Source organism: Podarcis tiliguerta (assembly GCF_965153285.1).
Source record: "Podarcis tiliguerta genome assembly, chromosome: 4".
Taxonomy (NCBI): domain Eukaryota; kingdom Metazoa; phylum Chordata; class Lepidosauria; order Squamata; family Lacertidae; genus Podarcis; species Podarcis tiliguerta.
The window spans coordinates 69,698,013-69,721,789 of record NC_139537.1 but is presented as its reverse complement, the minus strand read 5'-3'; the positions used below and the strand labels follow the sequence as shown (position 1 = coordinate 69,721,789).

The following is a 23,777-nucleotide window of genomic DNA, read 5'->3' as shown; positions in this document are numbered from 1 at the left end:
TCCTTGCTTTCATCGTAAAAAGTAAATACTCTTTTAAGATGGGAGGGATGGCAGAGCGCGCGCTGCTGCTGCAGTCCTTGGCACCAAGTCCCTCCTGAGGTTTTTGCGAATTGACGGGGGGGGGGGCTCGGACTGCTCAGGACGACGAAGGATCACCAAGAGGAAGAAATCTAGTAAGTCGGTGGGGGTTGCAGGTGGCGGAGCAGCAAGCAGCAGCCCCACCGGCCGAGCTCGGGTAAGGAGAGCTGGCACAGGGTGGGAGAAGGATGGGAAGGGAAGGGGAAGAGGAGGAGCTTGCGAGGCGGCGGTGGCGGCGGCAGCTCCAGCAGCAAGCAGAAGCGGCAGTGTCAATAATACAATAGGGCTCTTGTGCCGCCGCCTGGCCTGCCAAGAGGGAGACTGCAAGGGCACAGGGCCTGCTCGCCCCTACGAGCGACAGGGGGGACGGCGGGGGGCGCTCGCGGCGACAGGCTTGGCCAAGCGACATGCCGGAGCGCGGGGCCGGCCCGTAGCCACGGAGCGCCCAGGCCGAGGCAGGCGGGAAGGAACCGAAGAGGAACCGGGGAGGGCGGTGGGGAAGAAGAGGAGGAGATGGACGGCGTGAAGTAGCAGCGGCAGCCTTGGCCCCTGGGCTGGGGAGTCTCGGGGCGCGCAAACGCTGCTGGCGCCGCCCGCTCCAGAGCCACAAGGTGAGTCGTGGGGCGCAGTGCCGCCCGTGGCGCAAGGTTGCCTTGTGGGGTCGGACAAGGGAGAGCGGCGTTTATTTTATTTTTTAAAAAAACAGGTGGTCTCCTCTCCCGGGGAGGCTTCGGGGCGCTCGCCGGCGCGGCCTAGGTGGGCTGGGGGAGAAAGGGGAGAGGAGGTGGCGGCCCTAGGCCGTGCGTTGTTGGGTGGCGCTTCTTCCCCAGTATTGCCCATCCCCGCCTCCGCGTTGCGCGCGCCCCCTCCTCCTCCTCCTCCTCGGGTGCAGGCGGCGTTTGGCGCCAAGGCCTCGGGGCTCGAGTCACGTTGGCGGGGCGGGAAGGGGGCTGGGCGTGCAAGAGGTGAGCGAGGAAGAGGAGCGGCAGCCGTAGCGCCGCCTCAGGTAGATGTTTACGCGTCACGACACGTGGTTGTGCGCGCGTGGTTTGTGTATGTGTGGTGTCCAGCCATGTGGTTGCGAATGGGCCGGGCCCACAAGTTATCCTTTCTCTCCCCCTCTGCAAAAAAAAAGAAAACCCTGACTGAGTTGGGGGTGTTTTTCACGTGTTAAGTGATCAGAAGGATTCCATGGTTGTGGGCGTTTTCCAGGCAGTATTTCTCCTCTGTATGTAAAGTGGAACATCCTTTGTTCTGAAAAGTTTCTCTTTATGGCCTGATCTATTGCTGTCTCCAAACCGCATGAGCCTGTGGCAAACAGTTAGTGACCTCACACCTAATGATCTGGGGTGTGCTGCTCAATCCAGTGCTTTTTTTCCTAGGGAAAAAAAAGGTGCCGGTACTCACCATGAAGTTGTTAAAGTAAGTGCCACACTTTTTAACAACAAAAAGCACTGAGCAGATCTAAATGTTTTGGAGAAAACATGTCATAGGCTTCACGTGCATAGGCTTTGTATACTGGTGTGGTGCCAAAAATGGCATTGCAATCCTGTGTATGTTTATTGTGGAGGAAGTCCCACTGAACATAATGCATGCTTCCGTAGAATTGCACCTTAACTGGTGGATGTAGTATTTGTAAATTTAGGTCTTAGGTTTTTCTAGCTAAGCCATTGAGGTGTTTTATGCTTGATTGCCTTCTAATACTAGATGCAAATCCTGTAGTGAAGTTCATATTAACTCGTCCAGGAAACTATTCCAACAGGTGTTGAAGAGACTAGTATTTGTGTGAGCTTAACTTTGGATAAAGCACAACTTGGGGTGGGTTGTCATCCAAACAGTTTTTGTTTTTTAGTTTAATAGAAATTTTAAAATGCAAAACCTATCACTCGTTGAACAAATCATCTTTAGTCTGCTTATTTTCATCCCCTATTACAGTATCATCCCAGAACCAACATTTGCAAGAGTGCCTTCACAATTTAAAATTGCCCCACTAACATGGTTGTAATTCTGTATACACTTTGCTGAGAATAAGTCTCATCAAACTCTGAAACTTCTCAGTAGATATGGATAGGAATGCGCTATAATTAACTAAAGGCATAGTTGATTGAGTAAAGCTTTTCATGGAGAATACAGAAGCTAGCAAGTGACTTTCTGGGCTCAGTTGGTTTTTATATTATTCTTGGTCTTTATATTCCTGCTGGTAATAATTAGATAGTACCTACAGCTCACCTAGTGGAGCAGTGTTTGTGTTAATTAGCTGCTTGACCTACGGTAACATTGATCATAATGCTACTCACGTTCTGGTAACCTCCTGTCTGGACTACTTCCATGTCTGCTATGTGAAGCAGCCTTTCAAAATGGTTTGGAAACTGTATTTCAGAATTCTGTCACCAAGCTGCTAACTGGGACCAGGTATTATGAGTACATCTCACTTGTGTTGAAATAACTCCACTGGCTTCAGGTCTCTTTCCAAGCTCAATTCAGAATACGGGTGCTTGCTTTTATTAAAATTCTATGCAGCTTGGATGGAACCTGACATATTTCTGGACAGTCTTTCTGTACCAGTCTACTTGATCACTGAGGTTGTCATCAGAAGGCTCTTTTTGTGATGCCATTCTGAGGTACGGCAGGTGGTGTTGAAAGAGGATGATTTAAACAGGAGAAATTCCAGCTGGGAGTGGGGATGAGATAGTAGAGCAGCTTAAAATTTCACTTTTGCTGTAGCCTTCCATATTGTCCTCATAACTTTGTCCCATTGACATCAGTGGTTCTTAATTCTGAACAAGTGTCTTCAGGGATGCAAGTGTGGCATGCAGAGACATAAAAACGCTTTGGGAAATCAATGTACAGTCGTACCTTTGAACTCAAACGGAATCTGTTCCGGCAATCCCTTCTACTTCCAAAATGTTCGAAAACCCAAGCAGGGCTTCTGATTGGCTGCATGAAGCTCCTACAGCCAATTGGAAGCCCCAGCAGACATTCGGCTTCCAAAAACAGTTCGCAAACCGGAACAGTCACTTCCGGGTTTGTGGTGTTCAGGAGCCAAAACATTTGGGAACTAAGCTGTTCGAAAACCAAGGTACAACTGTATTAAAATTAAATTAAAAATCAGAACACCTTGTTTCAGCCAGCTGAAGGTTTGAGGCCTTTTCTGCCCAATATCACTGGCTACAATTGAACTGGAATTTGATAATGCAGAATAGTAATAGCTTTAAAGATTCCCTTGATAAATTTTCTTTCTTGGAAAGAAAATTGGATTTTCTCCACGTGTTCTCTTCTTCACATTTGTGAAACTTACTGAATTAAAGAAGTGGAATAGGAAGAATGTCTCCAATTGGGCCTATTTTTTTTTTTATTTTTTTTACAAATGATACATGAGGAGAAGGGCCATAGCTTAGTGGTAGAGACATCTGCTTTGAGCGCATAAGGTCCTAGGTTCAATTTCTGGCATCTCCTAGTAGGGCTGCAAAAAGGTTGCTTGTCTGAAACCTTGGAGAGCCACTGCCAGTCAGTCTAGACAAGCCTGTCTCAATCTTATGTCCCCATATGATGTTGTATTACAGCTCCCATTTTCTCTAGCTAGCAGGGCCCAGTGTTCAGGGATGATGGGAGTTGTAGTCCAACAACATCTGGGGACCCAAGCTTGAGAAAGACTGGTATGGAGACGGTACTGAGCTAGATTAACCGATGGTGTGACTCAGTGAAAGGTCTTCTATATTTTTCTTTACAGTGGTACCTCTGGTTGCGAATGGGATCCATTTCGGAGCCCAGTTCGCAACCTGAAAGGAACGCAACCCACGTCAGCGCACGCGTGGGTCGCGATTTGCCACTTCTGCGCATGTGCGTGATGTCATTTTGCGCACATGCGCAAGCGGCGAAACCCGGAAGTAACCCTTCCGGGTCACCGTCGGGCGCAACCTGAAAACGCGCAACCTGAAGCAAACGTAACATGAGGTATGACTGTATTTCTATGTATTTCCTGTATTTATATTTTCAAAATCTATATTTTCAAAATCAATAGTCTTTTCAAGGGACATAAGTGCTTTACAGCAACAAATATTTTAAGTGTTATTTTAAATCCAGGCTGAAGGTTGGATAGTTAGCTGTGGATGAAAAACAACTAGACAGCTGACCAGCGGGTTGTTAGGCCATGTCCAGGGAAGTGGGTTTGGCTTCAGGTTGGTGCTTGCAATTTTCAAGCACTTCGGAAAGATTTTGGGAAACAAAATGCAACTTTGGAGGCAGGAGTTTGCCTCTTTACCATCATCCCTGACCACTGGTCCTGCTAGCTAAGGATGATGGGAGTTGTAGTCCAAAAACAGTTGGAGACCCAAGTTCGGGAAACCCTGTTCTAGAACAAAGGTGAACTGTTCTGCTTTTGTTAAATTTCATATGGTAAACAGACTGGCTTCGTTAGTTTCAAATGTAGCAATTCTAAAACATTGCCCTGCTTTCTGATGAAATCTGAAAATGAAACAATTACATGATAACAGCATCTTGGAGGAGAGCTGAGAAACAGAATGTGCCTGCTGGATCTTCATTTTTTTATTGAAAGGAGTCAAATGTGCCCCCAGTATTTATGTATGATTGATAATCAATCCACTGCCTCTTATTGTAGTTCATTCTTCCTTCCTCTAAATATTTGATCCTTCTCTTAGGGGGAAAGTGAGCTTTATGTTTCAGTGATCTAATTTCAGTGTTTAAGATGTCGTGGGATGGCACTGGGACATATTGATCATGTAAAAAGAACCCACATGAGTACTTTTCAGGTTATATTTTGATCTAGCAAAAGGAAGGGAAGAAATGTTTCATGTGTCTATACAACTAGAACTGACATGAAGGCATAGTGCTTATACATCTTTATTCTACAGGAAGAAAGATTCCTGAACATACTATAATACCAGAATCAAAGTAACTGATGAGTAATAGTTCAATAAATTTTTCAGGTCTAGGGACATTAGCAATCACAGTAATTAACCATTGAATTCTTTTATTTTTGTTTCCCCAGCAGTGGACAGTTATTTCTAGTATACCACTATAACTCATAATTGGTAGGTTTGGAGGTCACATCAGGTAGGTCAGAAAATGTGCAAACTGTATAATTCTTGCAATTCACACCAAGGCTGATTGCAAGTTAATTTGTAGTTGGTGTGCATGCGAATTCAGAATCGCTAGGCATAAATGGTTGCTATCTCTGCTAATGCTCAGATTGATTGCAGTAACCTTTTACTTGTTAAATGAAGTGAGAGAATCCCATTTTCAATTCGCAATATATGTGTGCCAAATTATTTTAAGTCTTTCAGTAACTATTTGGAATAATATTTCAAAAAAGGGTCATGAGATATAATTTTTTCTGGTAAAAAATTCACATGTCTCTCTTACATACTTCTTGTTTCAGTGTAATCCTTCCTATGCAGGGTTACATGCTCAGAAGCAAACTCGGTTGAGTGCAATGGGACTTACTTATGGATAGCTGTGTAAGAAGGATTCCTCCACCACAACACTTGCTGCTCTACCACTTGCTCCTGCCAACAGCCACAGCTACTCTTTTGAGAGCCATCCCAACTGTAAAAAAAAGGAAGAAGGAAAAAAACCCAGGAACAAACAAAACTAGCCAAGAAGGGGGCATAACGATGCATGATGTTGCAGGACACATGATGATGGCAGAATTTGCACAACATGTTCTGCGATTGCACTTTCCAATACACTTGTGCAAAAATATTATAGGATCTCTTTGGAAAAGTATATTTGGCCAAGATTACACCAATAGTTTCTATAAACAGCGAGACAGTTACAATTTCTAGTGCACTAAGTTCATCCATCCTTAGTTATTTCTCCTAATCTTGCCCCTAATTTTTTCCCTGCTTGTTACACAATTTTTCATTCAAATTGGGAAAAGCTTCATAGTGATTTAGTGTTATCAATGTTATGTGTTGTCCCAAGTTTGAGATCAATCAAAATTCTGTGATAGTTGAAAGATTACTCAACCGATCAGGCTTATATCAAGAGCTGATGGTACTAAATTTATATATTGCAGTTTATTTCTTTAAGATACTGGTGAAAATGCATACATATTGTTAACTGAAAATGGAAGCAGATGCTTCTTATCTCTTCACAGCCATGTGTGAGACTCATTCACATAGCGTTAAAATGGGGTTTAGTGCTGTATCCAAACACAGCCAGAATGTGTCTCCTCCACAGAATCCATAAACTGCTTTTTGTAGTCCTTAACCTTTGAAGATTTAGGAAACGAACTTCTAAAAAAGGAAAGCCTTCTCTGTTCACAAATGCTGTATTTCAGATTTCCTCTTTTTGGAAAGGTAAGATGTATATTATATTTGGGGGTTTTGAAGACAATATGTATTGCAGAAGCCCTTTATTCCTATTTTCTAAATTCATTTTCCCAAGCCCTGTCTAACTAATGTGCATTATTATTTGAAACCGGTACAGTTTTTTCCACACACCCTGCCATCATTTGTGCTGGAGTTTTCCACTGCAGTGTTTTTTTTGTTTGTTGGCAGAAAAGCTACCAAATGGATCAGATTGAAAATGACTTTCGTAGAAAGCGAAACTGACAAGAATTAGAGATGATCATTTTGCTGCTGTTGGTCATTCTTCGCCGCTTTTCCCACAGGCAGACACAGGGCAGCTATTCACTGAGGGGGTGTCTCAAGTGTGGTGGGGAAGTAAAGAACAGTGCTACTTGCTATAGTCCGGAAGGAAGTTAACACAGAAGCGTTCCTTTCTAGCAAGTGACTGAATGGAAGTGGGTAATGAAAAGACAGAATTATTGTAAAGGGAAATGTAAACATTGTCAAGTATTTAAGCAACGAAGCCGAAACAATTTCGGTAAATAATATATAGAGAGATGAGCTATTAACTTGAATTCTTTAGCGGCAAATTAGTGCATTCTGGAAACAGAATAAAATGGATACTATTGATGGATACTGCAGGTTGGTTTACTTGTGCCTGTTGTTGCAGTTCTGAAACATAGCAAGCAGGGTGTGGGTGTGTAAAAAACATTCGCGAGTCTTGTTCAATCAAACTGTAGGCTTAAAAACTTGGAAGTTACGGATTGGCATCTGTAACTCTTGTTGGCATGAGCACAAATTGAAGAAATAATTCTTTTTTTACAAATTGCAGAATGATCTGAAATTCTGAGTGGCAGTTCTAGAAGTCCAGTGAATTGTAAGGAGAGGGGGTGCTGTTTCTCCACAAAATCAGATGAACATTTCATATTGGATAAATGAAGTTTTAGAATTTCCTACCAGATTGCCTACCACCTTGATAAGCATCCATTGTTCTTAACTGGTTAATTACTACTTTGCATGGTGGTTTCTGGCTCACAATGGAGAGCTTCAGGATGAAAGTCCTTGTTCTTTCGCCCTTCAGCTCATTCCAGAGGTTTGTGCCTTCAATCAAACTGCAGGCCTAAATACTTGGGAGTGGGGGATGTAATACACAAAACCTACCAATTGCTTACATTTCATGTCTTTAAAAATATTTAAATACAAACAAATAGCTAAACTGTTGTTAAACTTGAGAATTTGGTTATTTTAATCTCTTACACACTTTGGGGGCTTTGATTAATTCAGTTTTTGTTGGATTTTACATTTCCACTGTGCTGCTGCCTTAACTGAGCTTATAGATGCCAAGGAGTGGAACTTGATGATCAGTGTGCTAGGAGGATTAATTGAGTTTCCACCTACGATGCCTCTGAAGTGTGCTAGAGTTAAATGAAGGAAGAACTTCCTTTATAGATATATGGAGAAATGCTTGCTTATACAGAGGTGAGTTAAGGTGCATTCTTTTACATCATTTAACATTGCAATCTTATGCAAGTAGCACCAGGCTCTGTGGGCAGTTTTGGCTTTTTTCATTTTAAAATAAACGCAACCATGTTTTTAATTTATCTAGCACACTCTTTAGAACAACAACTTTAACATAAATTATAAAGCACTGCACATTGGCTGCATTCTGTATTAATACAAGGATAAGTGTGAAAACAGGGAAGAATCGTGTCTTGGTTATTAAATATTTAATGACGCATTTGGGAGTAGTGCCCCAATTATCAAAAGATGACTAAATGGAAATGGATCCCCTAAAGGGACTGGAAAGGCATGATGAACTCTAGGTCATGCCCCTGAAAGTGTATAGTTGAAAGCAATCCCCCAAAGTTTAGAGGATTAAAATAAAAATAAAAATCCCCAGAGTCAGAACTACTCAGAACAATTAAAAATAGCGGCTAACTGTGCATGTTTTTATAGACATATCTGTCAAATAAAAGAAATGTAGTGATCAGAAATACAACTTGCTTTTCTAAAATCAGCAGCAGCTGTGAAGTTCATTTTGTTGAACTTGAATGCTCAGAAAATTGGAAACTTTACAAGGTTTTGCTTTTGAGAAATCCCCTTTTTGGAGGAAATACCCTTTCTTTCCTGTGCCGTCTCAGTTACTACTTTAGCTAATAAAAGCACATACCTGTATACAAGTAGAGGGGGTTGGGGGTTTAGACACATAAAGGCACACACACACACACAGAGAGAGAGAGAGAGAGAGAGAGAGACAGTATATAAAGACTTTATAGAAGGCAATTGTGAATCTTATTGTAATGTGGAATGAGTACCTGTGGGTCATGCCTACGGTGAGATCCATACCTTGTAGGGATATAGATATTCTCATAGGTGAGATGCCACACGTTGCAGTGGAAATGGGGAAAATCAGCAATATAACTTCTTATCTCAGTTCTGTGTAATTTAAGAACAGACCTTCAAGTTGCAGTTTCAAATACCAGCTACCATTTTCAAATTTGGAGTGTGCTGGGGAAAAGAAAAAACTGCAGTGGCAACACCTACAGCTTAGTTGGGTTTCTTAAACAGGCTGGTGCCTCTCCAGGCAGTAGCCAAGAGCTGACAGCTCTCTTAGTGTTGTATCCACCGCTGACCCCACTCATGGCAAATCCACTGAAGTCAGTTAACATGGCTAACTTTGGAGCATTACTATCAGTGAGTCTACTCTTGAGTAAAACTGCATTTCTTAGCAGGCAGAAGGAATGTCGCAGCAAGTGGTTCAGCATGGCCCAAGACAATGTCGCCAAAGCAGAGTATTCTGATGAGTAAAATCTCATAGGATGGGACATGGGGGGAAAATATTGGCAGATAAAGAGGGAAGGACAATAGACAATAGAGAGCAAAATAGCAGCGTGGATGAGATCAGCCTGTTGCCAGGTATCATTGGAGAAACAGAAAACTGATTAAGTAGGCTTGCTTCAGTCTTGTGCTATAACAGGCTTCCTCAAACTTGGCCCTCCAGATGTTTTTTGGCCTACAACTCCCATGATCCCTAGCTAGCAGGACCAGTGGGCAGGGATGATGGGAATTGTAGTCTCAAAACATCTGGAGGGCCGAGTTTGAGGAAGCCTGTGCTGTAAGGTGACAAGCCTACAAGGGTCTGGGGACCAAAAGTCACAGGGCTTCCCCAGATGTTCATTTTATTGTGCATGAATGAAGATATGTGCTCATGATGGTATCTGAGCAGTTATATGTGATCCCACTTTTGATAGTGTCCGTGCCTGCAGAAGTTTCAAGGCAGACATGCTGCTTCCTTTCAGATCTGTGCAAGTCCTGTAGCTTGAGGCTGAAATCCCATAACTTCTCATACCATAAATCTTCTGGGTTTTATTTCGCCCTGCTTTTGTTGTGCTGTAGCGCAAGAGTGCCCCTTCGGATGACAGTAATGTGCTAAAACTGGGGGAGCATCACAGAACAACTAATAAAGCAGAATTATGTGTGGACGGTTCAGTATAAAAATGCATCATTACTGCATCAAGGTCATGTTCCAAAATACAGCTGCAAAAAATAAATAAATCATCTCCATTTTGAGGGGCCCATACTCTCTTTCTCTGAGGCCTCCTTGGTATTCCTGTACTCCTAGAAAGAAGGAAAATTGCTAGAGGGCTGGCATGAATTTAAATAGCTAGAGTGCTGGCAGGAAGTCTTTATTTTAAACAGCCATGCAATATGCGGGGAAGTATATAAATGTCTTTAATAAATAAAAATAAGCCGTGACCATTTTTAGTAGAAGTCCTGTATTCACAGCAGCACCATAAGACAACTCAACAAGTATGCATCATCTGCTGTAATATGTGATTTAACTATGTGAATGCATTGCTTGCTAATCTCATAGTCGTGGACGGAGAAAATTGGTATGGTAATATCTGCTCTGCAGTTGGAATTAGTTTGCCATAGTTGTCCCTTGGAACACTAGAATCCTAGGTTCTAGAAGGAGGCTGGGGATCTCCAATGGAATTCTTATCACCCTCACAAAACTATAGTTTCAAGATTCCCTGGAGGAAGTTATGGCAGTTAAACTGGCTTTTGTTTGTGGTTCAGATGCAGCTTTATGATACCTCCAGCTCGTCTTTCAGACTTGGGTGTCCCATAATGTATGTTCTTGGGTGTCTTCAGAATCTGCCCATTTCCTTTAGTATCTTTCTGCCTTTGTAGAAACAGATACATCCATGTAAATCTTCATAAAGAAATTTCCCTGCAGGGATGCTTTTCCCAGAGAATCAATCTTTCTTTTGCCTGGTGCTGCCACGTTCTTCGCAGTGCTCTCATTTAACACCAAAGACCAAATGGTGTGTATTCCTGATTAGTGTTCAGCTCTGTAGAGTGCTTCAGTCGTCAAGCTGAAGTGGGTCTGAACCTTAATTAATCCTTAATTATGCCTCTAGAGGAAGGTTTCTAGCCATCTATGCTGAGAGGGTGAGCAAATGCAGCAGCCTTATTTTAACTGTAGATAACACATCCCTTCAACACAGAGATTGAGACATAATCCCAGATAATGGTTTATGATGCGCTTAGTTAATATTTATAAGGGACGTGGGTGGCACTGTGGTCTAAACCACTGAGCCTCTTAGGCTTGCCGATCAGAAGGCTGCTGGTTTGAATCCCCATAATGTGGTGAGCTCCCGTTTCTCTGTCCCAGCTCCTGCCAACCTAGCAGTTTGAAAGCACACCAGTGCAAGTAGATAAATAGGTACCACTGCTGCAGGACGGTAAACAGCGTTTCTGTGTGCTCTGGCTTCCATCACAGTGTCCTGTTGCGGCAGAAGCGGTTTAGTCATGCTGGCCACATGACCCGGAAAGCTGTCTGTGGACAAATGCCCGCTCCCTCGGCCTGAAGCAAGATGAGCGCCACAATCCCAAGTCACTTTTGACTGGACTTAACTATCCAGGGGTCCTTTACCTTTTTTTACCTTCCGTTAATATTTAGTTATTTATTAAATTTATATCCTGCCTTTCCACCCAAACAAGACCACAAATTAAGTTCTTAACCTGAGGTACCACTGTATATATAAAAAGGTTTACCTTTTTCAGATACAGTGGTACCTTGGGTTAAGTACTTAATTTGTTCCGGAGGTCTGTTCTTAACCTGAAACTGTTCTTAACCTGAAGCACCACTTTAGCTAATGGGGCCTCCTGCTGCTGCCACGCCGCTGGAGCACGATTTCTGTTCTCATCCTGAAGCAAAGTTCTTAACCTGAAGCACTATTTCTGGGTTAGTGGAGTCTGTAACCTGAAGTGTATGTAACCTGAGGTACCACTGTAGTATAAAACTTAAAAAGAGATCATTCAGAGCCATCTTAGATGCTACCCGTGTGTGTGTGTGAGAGAGAGAGAGAGAGAGAATGGTTTTTGTGGAAATTTATTCAATGCCTTGTTAGTTAATGTTGCAGAATTGGAGCTGAATCTGTTTGTCTCTGCCCCCCCCCCCCCCGAATCCTCATAATAGTTTGACATTGGAAACGCAAAGGAACTTTTGAATAAAATCAAAATGGGATTTCTAATGGTCAGGATTAATGCACTACATTAAAAAATCATGCAGCAGCCATGTGGAAAAAGGTTCTGTAAATAACTCATCTCATTAATAACATTTTACAGTAGGAATTACATTTTGAATTATTACACTGCTGAAACTATTATTTCAACACTGTGAATTGGTTGTATGCCATATTAAGAGGCGCAGTCTGTTTTTATTTTTTACCTCCCTGACATTTAGGTATGGTTAGGAATGCTTTATGAAACATAATTTTGTCTGAAAGTGACCATTTAGAGGAGCGGGTGTGGATCAATTTAGTTCTTTGGACGGGGGGGGGGAGGGTGACCTATGAGAACCTCGTGTAATAACACAAAAAGCATAATCAATATTCAGAAAGAAATGTAAGCTGCTTGCTTTGTGGTGTTTGTTCTGCCTCTGCTATTTTGGGCTGCTGGTTGCCAAGTCTATATTTAGAATCTTTTCACAGTGTATGGTAGTTTACTACCAGCATATGAGTGTCTGCCTTGCTGAATATAGGTCATAATTTAAATAATCAGGGGTAAGATTTAAGAGTTGGAGGAAATGATAGGATTTCTGCCACCTCCACTATCTTAAGAAAAAGTGGTGTGAATGGATGGGGAAGGGAGGTGTTATAGTTCAGCCAGCCACTATCAGATGGAAGATGGCGAGCAAGGAGATCTGGATAGAAGACCTGGCATTTTTTATGTATAGGAAGAGAGCGGAGGCTATCCTAGATCAAGAAGATAGTCCTATAGTAGTGTGGATGTTTATTCTTATTGTTTGTGTATTTGTTTATACCCTGCCTTTTTCTCTGATGGGACTCGTAGCAGCTTACAACAAAAACAAGAACCACTAAAAGCAGAAAAGCCAATCATTAAAATACAATTATGCATTGGGAGCATTAAAACTATATAAAATCTGTTTAAAACATACCAACAAGTACCAAAAAAGAGAGCAAAGGATGGCACCTGTCCTAAACAGTGGTACCTCTGGTTACGAACTTAATTCGTTCCACACGTCCCTTCTTAACCTGAAACCGTTCTTAACCTGAAGCACCACTTTAGCTAATGGGGCCTCCCGCTGCCTCCACACAATTTCTGTTCTCATCCTGAGGTAAAGTTCTTAACCCAAGGTACTACTTCCAGGTTAGTGGAGTCTGTACAACCCGAGGTGTTTATAACCCAAGGTACCACTGTAATTGAAAGCAGACAATCCCCTAAAGCCTGCTGGAAGAAGAAAGCCTTCACCCGCCACTTGTTGTAATTCTATATTGAATACCTTTTACTGCCTGAAACCAATGGCATAGGTAGAGGGGGAAAGTGTTGTCAAAGATTAATGCCACATCCTTGTTTCTTCCAAACCACTGGTATAACTAGTCAACAATCACAAGCAAGATTAGGTTCAGCAGATACCACTGAGGATGGATTCTGCTTTTGTACTGATTTCATTGCACCCAGGCAGGTAGATGCAGGTATCCATAGGCAGGAGAACTAAGCTGGGTTTAGATTTGTGAACACCTTTCCTGCTGCTATCCTATGACATGTATTTATCAGCTAAGCAGGTCTGCCTGGATGGAAGATATAAGCACAGGGACAAAGAGTAGAATGTTTTTTAAGTTGCATAGTAATGACCTTTGTGATCGCCCCTGTTCATGTGGTGGCATTGCTTTTGCCATTATGGCCATGTGGGGTAGTGAACCCATAATGAAGCAGGCCGCATGCTGCTACTATAACATCTAAAGGGCACTCTAGTAGTTACGATAATTTGTATAAAGAAGTTATAAACACTAAACTTTCTTTAGTGTTTGACTTTCTTGCTGAAGATTGAATGCTCAGTTATACCCTCCCCCTTTAAATGCCCTGAATCGTTCTCTCTATTAATCTAGTCGCAGGTTGATTTTGCTTGATACACATCTCTAATCAGCACATTGAGGTTCAGTGGATCACTCAGCACTGCTTGTTTATTACAATAAGTAGCTTGTGATCTGACACTATATGCTGGAAAGCTCCCTTTGGAAAATCATCTTTCTTTTTTTTTGTACAATTCCTCCAGGCAGCATTAATTTGTGTATGGTTTTGTGTGTGTTTTCACGGCATGTGATTGATTTAACCAACTATATCTTTTCTCTCCTCTCTTTCTAGGATGCGTCAGGATGAAACGCCACAGGCATCTAAGCAGCAGTGACAGTTCAGACAATGAAAGTAAGTAGTGTGATCTAGTCTTCCTTTGATCTGTCACTGCTTCCTGTGGTTTCCTCCTCTGGTTTGAGGGCAAACGGCTGCACTTTTTTATGGCTTTTCTTTTTTTATTTCTCGTTTGATTTCATTTTCTCTTGCTCATTGTGGTATTCAGTTTTATCAGAGAGGGCTTGGGGAAACTTAAGAAACCCAACGCTGGGTAGAATAATGTGGTTGTTTAGCAACAATCTTTATTAAGAATGTAAAAGATGCATAATTCTGCCTGAAGAGAGAGCTAGTATTTATTGTGAGGCCTCTGTTTTCTAAACTGATAATGTGCTAGCTGCACTCCTCTATGTGAGAATCTTTGAGGGTTGTGGCAGGCTTTTCATGCTTTGGGATGAATGCTAAGTGAAATATTTTGTGTCTGTAGAGCCTTAAAAAGGTTACCACTTAGACCCTCCCAACAGGCCTTTTTTCAGTGCTACTTACAATTCCTTTCCACATGTGAGCTTTAGGTCTAGTTCACAAAGTAGCTTCCAAACAAGGCATCCTGGGTATTAAAACTTCTGTGTGTCTGCAGCAATTATCTGTTCTGACAACAACTACAGGTATCCTACCCCTTCTGCTGCTCAGATGCAATTCTAACAGTGTTTCAGTTCAGCAACCAATTGTATTTCATAAAGATTGGAATACGTACCTTTTAAATCTCTGGCTTCAAAACAACTCTTAGAAACAACTTCTCCTTTGAGAAGAAAGTATATATATAAAGGGTGGTATTGTGTATACAATTGTTATGTATTGTTAATGTGAAAACACAGCAAACTGAATGGCCTCTGGCCCCTTCAGCAGCCTCAGTTTTTGTAGCTGGAGTCAGTCAGTCAGGGCTCTTCCCTCCCAGGCCAGGTGGAAAGAGGCTAGCCAGGCAGGCAGCAGAGGTCTTGCAGGACTCACAGCCAAGATGGTCCAGTTCTGTCCTCTTGTCCCTATTTCCTCTTTAACCTTTTAACCTTGCTTTCATTTCAACACTGTTTGCTTCTAGGATATAAAACTGTTCTCTCTTCTATATTCATTTGCTCATCTAATTGTCAGTAGACGAAACCATCCTACGGTTTGTTAATAATAAATTTTCAGAAGGTATCTCAGAATTCAGAACATTCCATAACTCCTCCTTGGGGTGGATCATGCCAACTTGTTGGCTGTCATGAGTCATTCAGAGGCCTTTGTGTTTCTTTATAGTACTCAGCAGCCCACCCGCATCCATATAACACAGGCAACATTTATTTTTATTTTTATTATTTTATTTATGATTTTCAGTTTTATGCATTTCAAAAATTTTACAATCATTTTAGCATTTAAAAACCCGACTTCCTTCCCCCTCTTTCTGTGGTTCCTTAAATTTGTTTTTTATATTTTCTGCATATACAAATTAACTTAATTTACTCATTTATTCATCTGCTTTAAATGTATATTAAAAACTACAGGTTATTACAGTAATCCTGCCAATATTCTTCTCTGTTTACACTTTATTGTAAATATTCAATAAACCATTTCCATTCTTTTATAAAAAGTTTGTTATCTTGATTTCCTTTTTTTCCAGTAAGTTTTGCCATTTCTGCATATTCCATAAGTTTTTGTGTACATTCTTCTTTTGCTGGGACTTCTTCTTCTTTCCATTTTTGGGCAAGTAACATTCTTGCCACTGTGCTTGCATACATGCAATAAATTTCTATACAGTTGGGTAGTCAGGAGCAACTTGTTTTGTCCCTTTGGACACTTATCCTTAAAAAGTTGAAGCAACTGTTTAAGAAAAACAGACCCATAATTGAAGCAAAATTTCTGGTTTATGTTGACTAAGATACCATTTCAGAATGCAGTTCTCTGTTTTTTTATGAATATCCTGGTGTTGCAGCAGCATTTAAATTGTCTCCATCTTTTCCTCTGTTTATACAGGTCCTTCTACTTCTTTCTCCTTTTGTTCCAAGTACAGAAGCAAGTCAAAAACACCAGCAAATGAACAAAAGAAACCTGCTGAGGTAAGAGTAATTCTCACATTCTTAGGGTGCTATTCAACTACATTTTTTTTTCACTATTGCAAGAATAATTTCTCCCCTCTCCTCACACAAACCTCAAATTTTCTCCTGAGGTTTTGGGGGCAGATTTGGAGGGTAGCACGGGAGGAGCAGGGAGATAGTTCTATTGCACAACAATTTCATTCATGTTGTTTCCCTTTTAGAGGTGAAGGAAGGAAGAACGAATGAATTTGTCCCATTTGAGTTCAATGGGATTAAAGCCCATTAAGGATTAGGGACTGTAGTAAAATGGGTCATAATTTCCTGAATCTAAGGGCAGTTGAAGAGAAATTGAGGTCCTGAGGTAGCAGGTGCTGCTGAAGAGAAATTCTTGTGTTTTCTTTCCTTCTTCCTTATTGCTGGAATATGACTGTTGCCACCCCTGCCTGTAGGGCTATGGCAAACTTCTGCACAAGCCATTAAGGCTTCCGCTTTTCTTAGGAGTATTTGAGTCCCTAATGTTATGGGGCTGTCCCCAGGTACTTCTCCCCCAATTTACCTTAGGCACAGTTTCAGTTTTGGTATCTCTTACTATGAACTGAAAACAAGAGTTATGAAAATACAAGTTGACCGAACACATAATTCTGAAAAAGATTTAAATGCACAACCTCTGAGTTACGTATAAAAATACAGAATGCACATATCATTTCTCCCTGTTCTGGATTTACCCTAAAGGTGGGCCGGAGCAGGCCAAATACCTACATATCTTCTTCCTTTAATTCATATCTATGGGACAAATTTGGAATGCCCTGTTTCGTGGAACTGCATGTCTCTTCTTACCCAGAGGGCCAAACCAGTCAATAAATGCTTGCACATTTTAAATGGGTATTCTTTTTACTTTAGAAATAACAAACAAGGGCATGAGTGGAACTGCCCTGCATAGTGGGGCTATAACTTTCATTCTGCTCTGTGGTCCTAGTGAACCACTCCCCCCCCCCCAACACACAAAAAGAGGAAAGATGACATTGATTTAGAGTGCAAAACAAAAAGCCCCCTTCAGGCATCTAATGCATGACAGGGGGAACTGCATGTAGAATAAGAAACAGGACTGTGCTGCTGATCCTGCCCCATTGTCCAGCTAGGCTAGCCCTGTGCCAGTGTATTGAGCATGGGAGGTGAGGGACACGGGTAGATTGGCTGTGTTATGTCAAGATTGGACCAGTGGCAGGTTCCTGCTCTTGGTTGCACAATGGGCAGTATTCAGCTAAACAGTTACGGTAGTCCAGTGATTTTTAGTTGGACAGTGTAACTTCCCCACCCTCTCCTCTCCCTGTGCACCCCCTAAATATACTCCAGGGTTCCCCATCACTCCAGAGTAGATCTGGGAACAGGAGAAGAGAAGGCCAGAAAATTGCTGTATTTTTTTCTCTATAAGACTCACTTTTTCCCTCCTAAAAAGTAAGGGGAAATGTGTGTGCGTCTTATGGAGTGAATGCAGGCTGTGCAGCTATCCCAGAAGCCAGAACAGCAAGAGGGTTCGCTGCACAGCGATCCCTCTTGCTGTTCTGACTTCTGGGATTCAGAATATTTTTTTTCTTGTTTTCCTCCTCCAAAAACTAGGTGCGTCTTGTGGTTGGTGCGTCTTATAGAGCGTAAAATATGGTACATTGTGCAGCTAAAAGTGGTTGCACTAGCCCAACTGTTTAGTTGACTACTTCCAAATGTGTTTTATTTGCCTAAGTGATCGCTTTTAACGTTGAGTTACTTCCTTGGAGAACTTGCCAGACAACTTAAGCTTACGTAACCCTTTAAAAAAAAAAGTTCAGCATGAAAGTTCAGGGATTAGCCCCCTTCAGAAATGGAAAATTACTTGCTGAATGCCTAATGCCATTGCAGTTACTTCTGAAAACAAATGAAATGCAGATGACAGTAGATTATGACAGTGATGGGTAGGTGTCTCATTTGCCTTTAAGCTGTGCTGTTAAATGCAAGCAAGCTCTTTTGGGCCTACTCTTCTTTTTGATGTTCGGAGTTAGTTTTATCCATTCAAATCTTTGAGCGTGAGAGTATCAAAACAAACTCACTCTATTCTACCTTACTGCTAAAATAAAATTAAATCTTCACTTGCAACTTGCAGGATTTGAAAGAGACAGTATTCCTGCAATCCAGGGTAGACGCTAGAGACTATTACAACTTTTAACAGATTGAACTTTCCCACCCAACCTCCCAAGTTGTGAGCAAGTATTTTACTTTTTCCTTGTCTCTTTCCTGGTCACCTGCAGTTACTTGGATTCTGGGCCTCCCCAAAGCTGGAAGTTGCCACAGTTCTGTAGGTGTTTCAGTATCTATGATTAGGGGAGATCCCATATCTACATAACTCTGGAAGATCCCATTCACACTTTACCTTCTAGGATTTGTGTGGTAAAGTAGAACAGGGTGGTCCACTTGCTTTGATTACAACCGCAGCAGCCCATGATTCTAAATAGTTGGGGAATTATGTGTTCCTTCCTTTATGCTTGGCAGCAAAGGGGTTGGTTTGATCAGTATGGTTCTGACAACTGTTTAACATGGCCTCTTGGATAAAAATCATTAGGCTCCTGTACATTATTAATTTGCATTGTTAAAGAAGAAGAAGAAAAATAAGTTCCTGGACTGTTTCTTCCCAAGTATTAATGCTGTCTATGCCTTCAACTGCAGGTGTTTCGAAAGGACCTCATTAGTGCCATGAAACTCCCAGATTCTCATCATATTAACCCAGATGAATATTACCTCTTTGCGGACACATGGAAACAAGAATGGGAAAAGGGTGTGCAAGTCCCAGCCAGCCCAGACACAATTCCACAACCTTCTCTCAGGTGATTTTTAATAAATAGTTGTTGGGACTGAACTACATTTAATTTGGGGGTAGCAATATGAATATACTGGGCAGCATTCATGTCATGTAAACAATAATGAATCGTTTACTACTTTTGTTGCGCAGAGTAGATTTTTGATCAGGTGAGGCTGCAATTTTTAAAGAAGTATTAAGGTCCACAACAGAAAAATGTATTCTGACCACATAGTCAAAGAGGTAGTATACTGCATTATTTCAGCATAACTCAGTATTGTTCCAGCGGTTGTGGTGGATGATGTACATTGCAGTTTTCCAAATATACAAGACAGTTTTGTGGAGTACACAAAGTTGGGTGTGGTGGTAGACTGGATGAGGATGTATTAACCTGAGCTAGTCTTATATACCGTATTTTTTGCTCTATAAGACTCACTTTTTCCCTCCTAAAAAGTAAGGGGAAATGTGTGTGCGTCTTATGGAGCGAATGCAGGCTGCGCAGCTATCACAGAAGCCAGAACAGCAAGAGGGATTGCTGCTTTCACTGCGCAGCGATCCCTCTTGCTGTTCTGGCTTCTGAGATGCAGATTCCCCCCCCCCCTCTTGTTTTCCTCCTCCAAAAACTAGGTGTGTCTTGTGGGTATATAAAGATCACCAGATACATTTGCTTGGTAGTGGCTCATGCCTAAGTACCTTAGTCCCATTGTACGTTTGGCTTTCTGTACTTCCTCTGATGTGTGATATGGTCACAACTCAAGAGGGAACATTAGGCAGTGTGGAAAATTATCTGTGTGGTTGTTCAATAAAGAATTTATTTTTGTGGGTTTATTTTTTGTTTTTCTTTTAATGATCCCTATATTTGAGTGTAAGAAAGAGGTTTGCTGATAGTTCAGAATGGGCTTTTGGCATGTGCTCCTGTAGTTTATAGGGATACGGGTGGCGCTGTGGTCTAAACCACTGAGCCTCTTGGGCATGCTGATCAGAAGGTCGGCGGTTCAAATCCACGCGATTGGGTGAACTCCTGTTGCTCTGTCCCAGCTCCTGCTAACTTAGCAGTTCGAAAGCACGCCAGTGCAAGTAGATAAATGGGAAGGTAAACGGCATTTCCGTGCACTCTAGCTTCGGTAACGGTGTTCTGTTGCGCCGGAAGCAGTTTGGTCATGCTGCCCACATGACCCGGAAAGCTGTCTGTGGACAAACGCCAGCTCCCTTGGCCTGAAAGCGAGATGAGCGCCACAACGCCATAGTTCCCTTTGATTGGACTTAACCATCCAGGTGTCCTTTACCTTTTACCTGTAGTGTGTAGCAGTACTTTGTGAGCAGCATGGCATTGTCCTAATGCGTTTCTTGGTCAAAAGCAAGGGTGGCTAACCCACAGGTCATATATGGACTCCCCCCCCCAAAAAAAAAGACTTTGTGGCCCCCAAGGACCCCATGAAAATGATTTGTTTATTTATCTGTTTACTCACTTTTTGTGTCTGGGTACCCCTTTCTTAATGGTGCTTTTCTGGGCAGCAGTCCCTAAAAATCCTTTTGATTTGCATTCTGCATCCGGATCAGTACAACTATCTCTGCTGTTGCTGTTGTCAGCTGACAAAAAAATAATAATTAAATGATCGGCTGAAGAACAGCCCAAGGCATTGGAAGGGTCAGTCTGATCTCACTTGGTGATTGCTGTGTAGAATGGACTCTGGGATTGGAGGGAGAGAGTGGGTGGAGATGTAAACGAAGAAATGGATGGGAGGCAGAAGGAAAACTGTAGAAAAAGCTGCTGGTGGGAGAAACATTAATGGATTATTGTGGATGGGGGTGTGTGAATTCATACACGTCCGGAGCATAATTTGATTAGTTGTCACAGAAGGCAAAGAAATTAATTTTTGGGGAAAGAAATTAATTATTGTTTCTTATTGAACAAAAATTGGGAGACAGATCATCCATCCCTGTTCGCAAAGTCAATCAGGTGGGCGGGGGTGGCAGAAATTTTGCATCCCCATCTGTATCCTGATCCCAGCACTGAGCAGATGTTTAAATCTCTCCTCTGCTCAGTGTCAGGTCTAGAGTATGGTTTGGGATATAAATCTCTCCCTCTAAATGCACCCATGTGGATGCTGTGTGTGTGAGAGAGAGACACAGAAAGAGGTTGTGCTGTGTGTTTGTAAAAGAGGGAAGTAGCATGCAAAGACTCGAATAGCTTGGGCAAAATGTCCTATTGGGAGAGAATGGGGTGGGAATTAATAAGAAAGGGAGGTGTGGAAGTTAGTACGAAAGAAATTAAGGGAAATAAATAAGAAATAAGGGTTGGAGGGGTAGGTTCTGCCTTTTCCCACTATTTCATTTTGGCCATGCCTACTTTGACATGGGCCCCCTGCACTGGCCATTGTGACCCTCAGCCTTGAAAATGTTCATACCCGATGCACCAATGCACATTGTCACTTTTGCTTGACCCATGCATTAGGGGCATCAAATACCTGGCTTCCCAATTTGCAGAAGTGCCATTCCACCAAATGACAGCTCACTTTAATTACTATATCATTTTATTGGCATTGGTTAAAGTTTCTGATTAACCAAGGTTTGTAGCTGGGTTATAAACCTTGCTTAACGTCAAGCATAGCTTTGCATTGTATGCAAACCTGGACCACTTCCTTAGCTATGGCTATGGAGCTGTCGCTGCCCAAAAGCTAGTGGAGCTGTAGTTGGAAGAGCAACAAAAAATTCCAACTGCCCTCACTGGTGCTTTTAACTATTCTGTGACGTTAAACTTTGGATGTATGCTTGACCCATGCATTCCATTGTAACCCAGATTATTATAATCAATTGGGGGCATCAAATACCTGGCTTCCCAATTTGCAGAAGTGCCATTCCACCAAATGACAGCTCACTTTAATTACTATATCATTTTAGAGTCGTAGCGGAAAAAGTAAAGCAGGTACTATATACACGGCCTAGAAAATACATTCGTTGTTCAAGTCAAGAGCCCACTGAACCTGGCTATATCAACATTCTGGAACTGGCAGAATCGATGTGTCGTTATGACTTGGATGATATGGACATCTTCTGGCTTCAGGAAGTAAATGAGGAGCTTGCTGAAATGGGTGAGAGTGATAAAAAGTGTAATTACTAAAGCTACAATGAATTTAAAAAATTGAATCTTTAGTCAACTGCGCTGATTTAAGGCTGTTTTACTGCTGCTTCTTTTTTTAAAAAAGAAATGGATTGTTTAGAAAGATAACTTTAGTTGGTATTCAAGGAGTCTCCTGCAGCCATGGTTCAGAGACATTTAACTGCATCTAAATATTTTGGGGAACTTCCATGTTTTTAATATGTTTCCTAAGATAGCAAAGCTGTACCTTAATTCTTTGGAAATCCATCTTGGTTCATGGAAAAATTTGCATTTTATGCCAAGACTCTAGAAGTAATAAAAACAATGTATATGGAAAAATACCAATCAGGTAATAATGGAAGTCAGTATTCCTACTTAATTGTATTTGCTAATACCCAGATCTTAATGAGCTGAGAAAATGGCAGCTTTGCAGACTTGTACTTTGTGGCTCCATGAGAGAGGCAGGATTATGCCACTCTAGTAAATCAGAGAAGACACTATCTTGATAGCTTGTTTAGGAGGCCAGTTGAGACTTAAAAATTAGGGGGGGGGGGGATAATTAACTTGATGTGGCAGATTCTTTTCAACGTAGTCTTCATAAGCAACATGTTCTAATCTGAATGGGAAAAGGTAATGGGGCATATAATGAGATTTCAATGAAGTTGAACAGGCTATTTGTCATGTTAAGAGGCAATTTCCTTAAAACAATGGTTTGGTTCAAACATAATGCACATTATGAAACCATGGATTAGCCTTATGTGTGAACTCAGTCCAGTTTATTGGCATTGGTAAAAGTTTCTGATTAACCAAGGTTTGTAGCTGGGTTATAAACCTTGCTTAACGTCAAGCATAGCTTTGCATTGTATGCAAACCTGGACCACTTCCTTAGCTATGGCTATGGAGCTGTCGCTGCCCAAAAGCTAGTGGAGCTGAAGTTGGAAGAGCAACAAAAAATTCCAACTGCCCTCACTGGTGCTTTTAACTATTCTGTGACGTTAAACCTTGGTTGTATGTGATCATCTGCCAGACACCTTAGTGTTAATGATGGTTTAGCATGAGCAATGCTATGCTATGATGTCATAGGTAAAAATCAATTTTGTGCATTATTACTGACATCCTAGCTGCTACTTTGAATATATGTAGGTTGTCTGAATCCTAGGGAATAGTACTTTCAATCTAAGTATTTTAATATTTTTATATAGTAATATAGGAAGCCAAAAAGGCAGGATAGCAGTGTTTTAAATAAGTCCACCTACAATTGGTGGTTTCACTTTTTGTGTATCTGCATTTGTTTAAGATAGTGTATTATATATCAGATTAATGCAATGTAGATCTTAAGTCTTTTAAAACTTGGATTTAAATTTAAGTAAGTCTCACACAAATGAGGGAGGGAGACAATCTATTGTCAGTGCAATGCTTTAGGAAATGAGGGTGCTTTTTATTTCTTTATCTAGTATTAAGCAGATTGTCATTTTGCTTTAATTCTCCTGCAGGTTGTGGGCAGCTTGATGAGAACACAATGGAGAAAATGGTGGAAGTCCTAGAACGTCACTGTCACGAGAACATGAACCATGCCATTGAGACAGAGGAGGGGCTGGGTATTGAATATGATGAAGATGTCATCTGTGATGTGTGCCGGTCCCCTGACAGTGAAGATGGGAATGATATGGTGTTTTGTGACAAATGCAACATCTGTGTGCATCAGGTTAGTGCTAGCAGAGGTTTTGAAAATGCTTCTT

The 23,777-nt window shown here is 41.6% G+C and overlaps 1 protein-coding gene across 1 annotated transcript in view; it reads left to right on the top strand.

The window, feature by feature from the left end:
- The first annotated feature begins 295 nt into the window (after positions 1–295).
- JADE3 (jade family PHD finger 3) overlaps positions 296–23,777 on the top strand; it is a 27,214-nt gene continuing 3,732 nt past the window's right edge. Inside the window, exons 1-6 of the mRNA XM_083439057.1 lie at positions 296–689; positions 14,064–14,123; positions 16,053–16,135; positions 18,809–18,966; positions 21,840–22,030; positions 23,532–23,759. Coding sequence (XP_083295183.1) covers positions 14,075–14,123; positions 16,053–16,135; positions 18,809–18,966; positions 21,840–22,030; positions 23,532–23,759 — 709 coding nt within the window. The 5' untranslated portion in view covers positions 296–689; positions 14,064–14,074. The remainder of the gene's footprint in view (positions 690–14,063; positions 14,124–16,052; positions 16,136–18,808; positions 18,967–21,839; positions 22,031–23,531; positions 23,760–23,777) is intronic.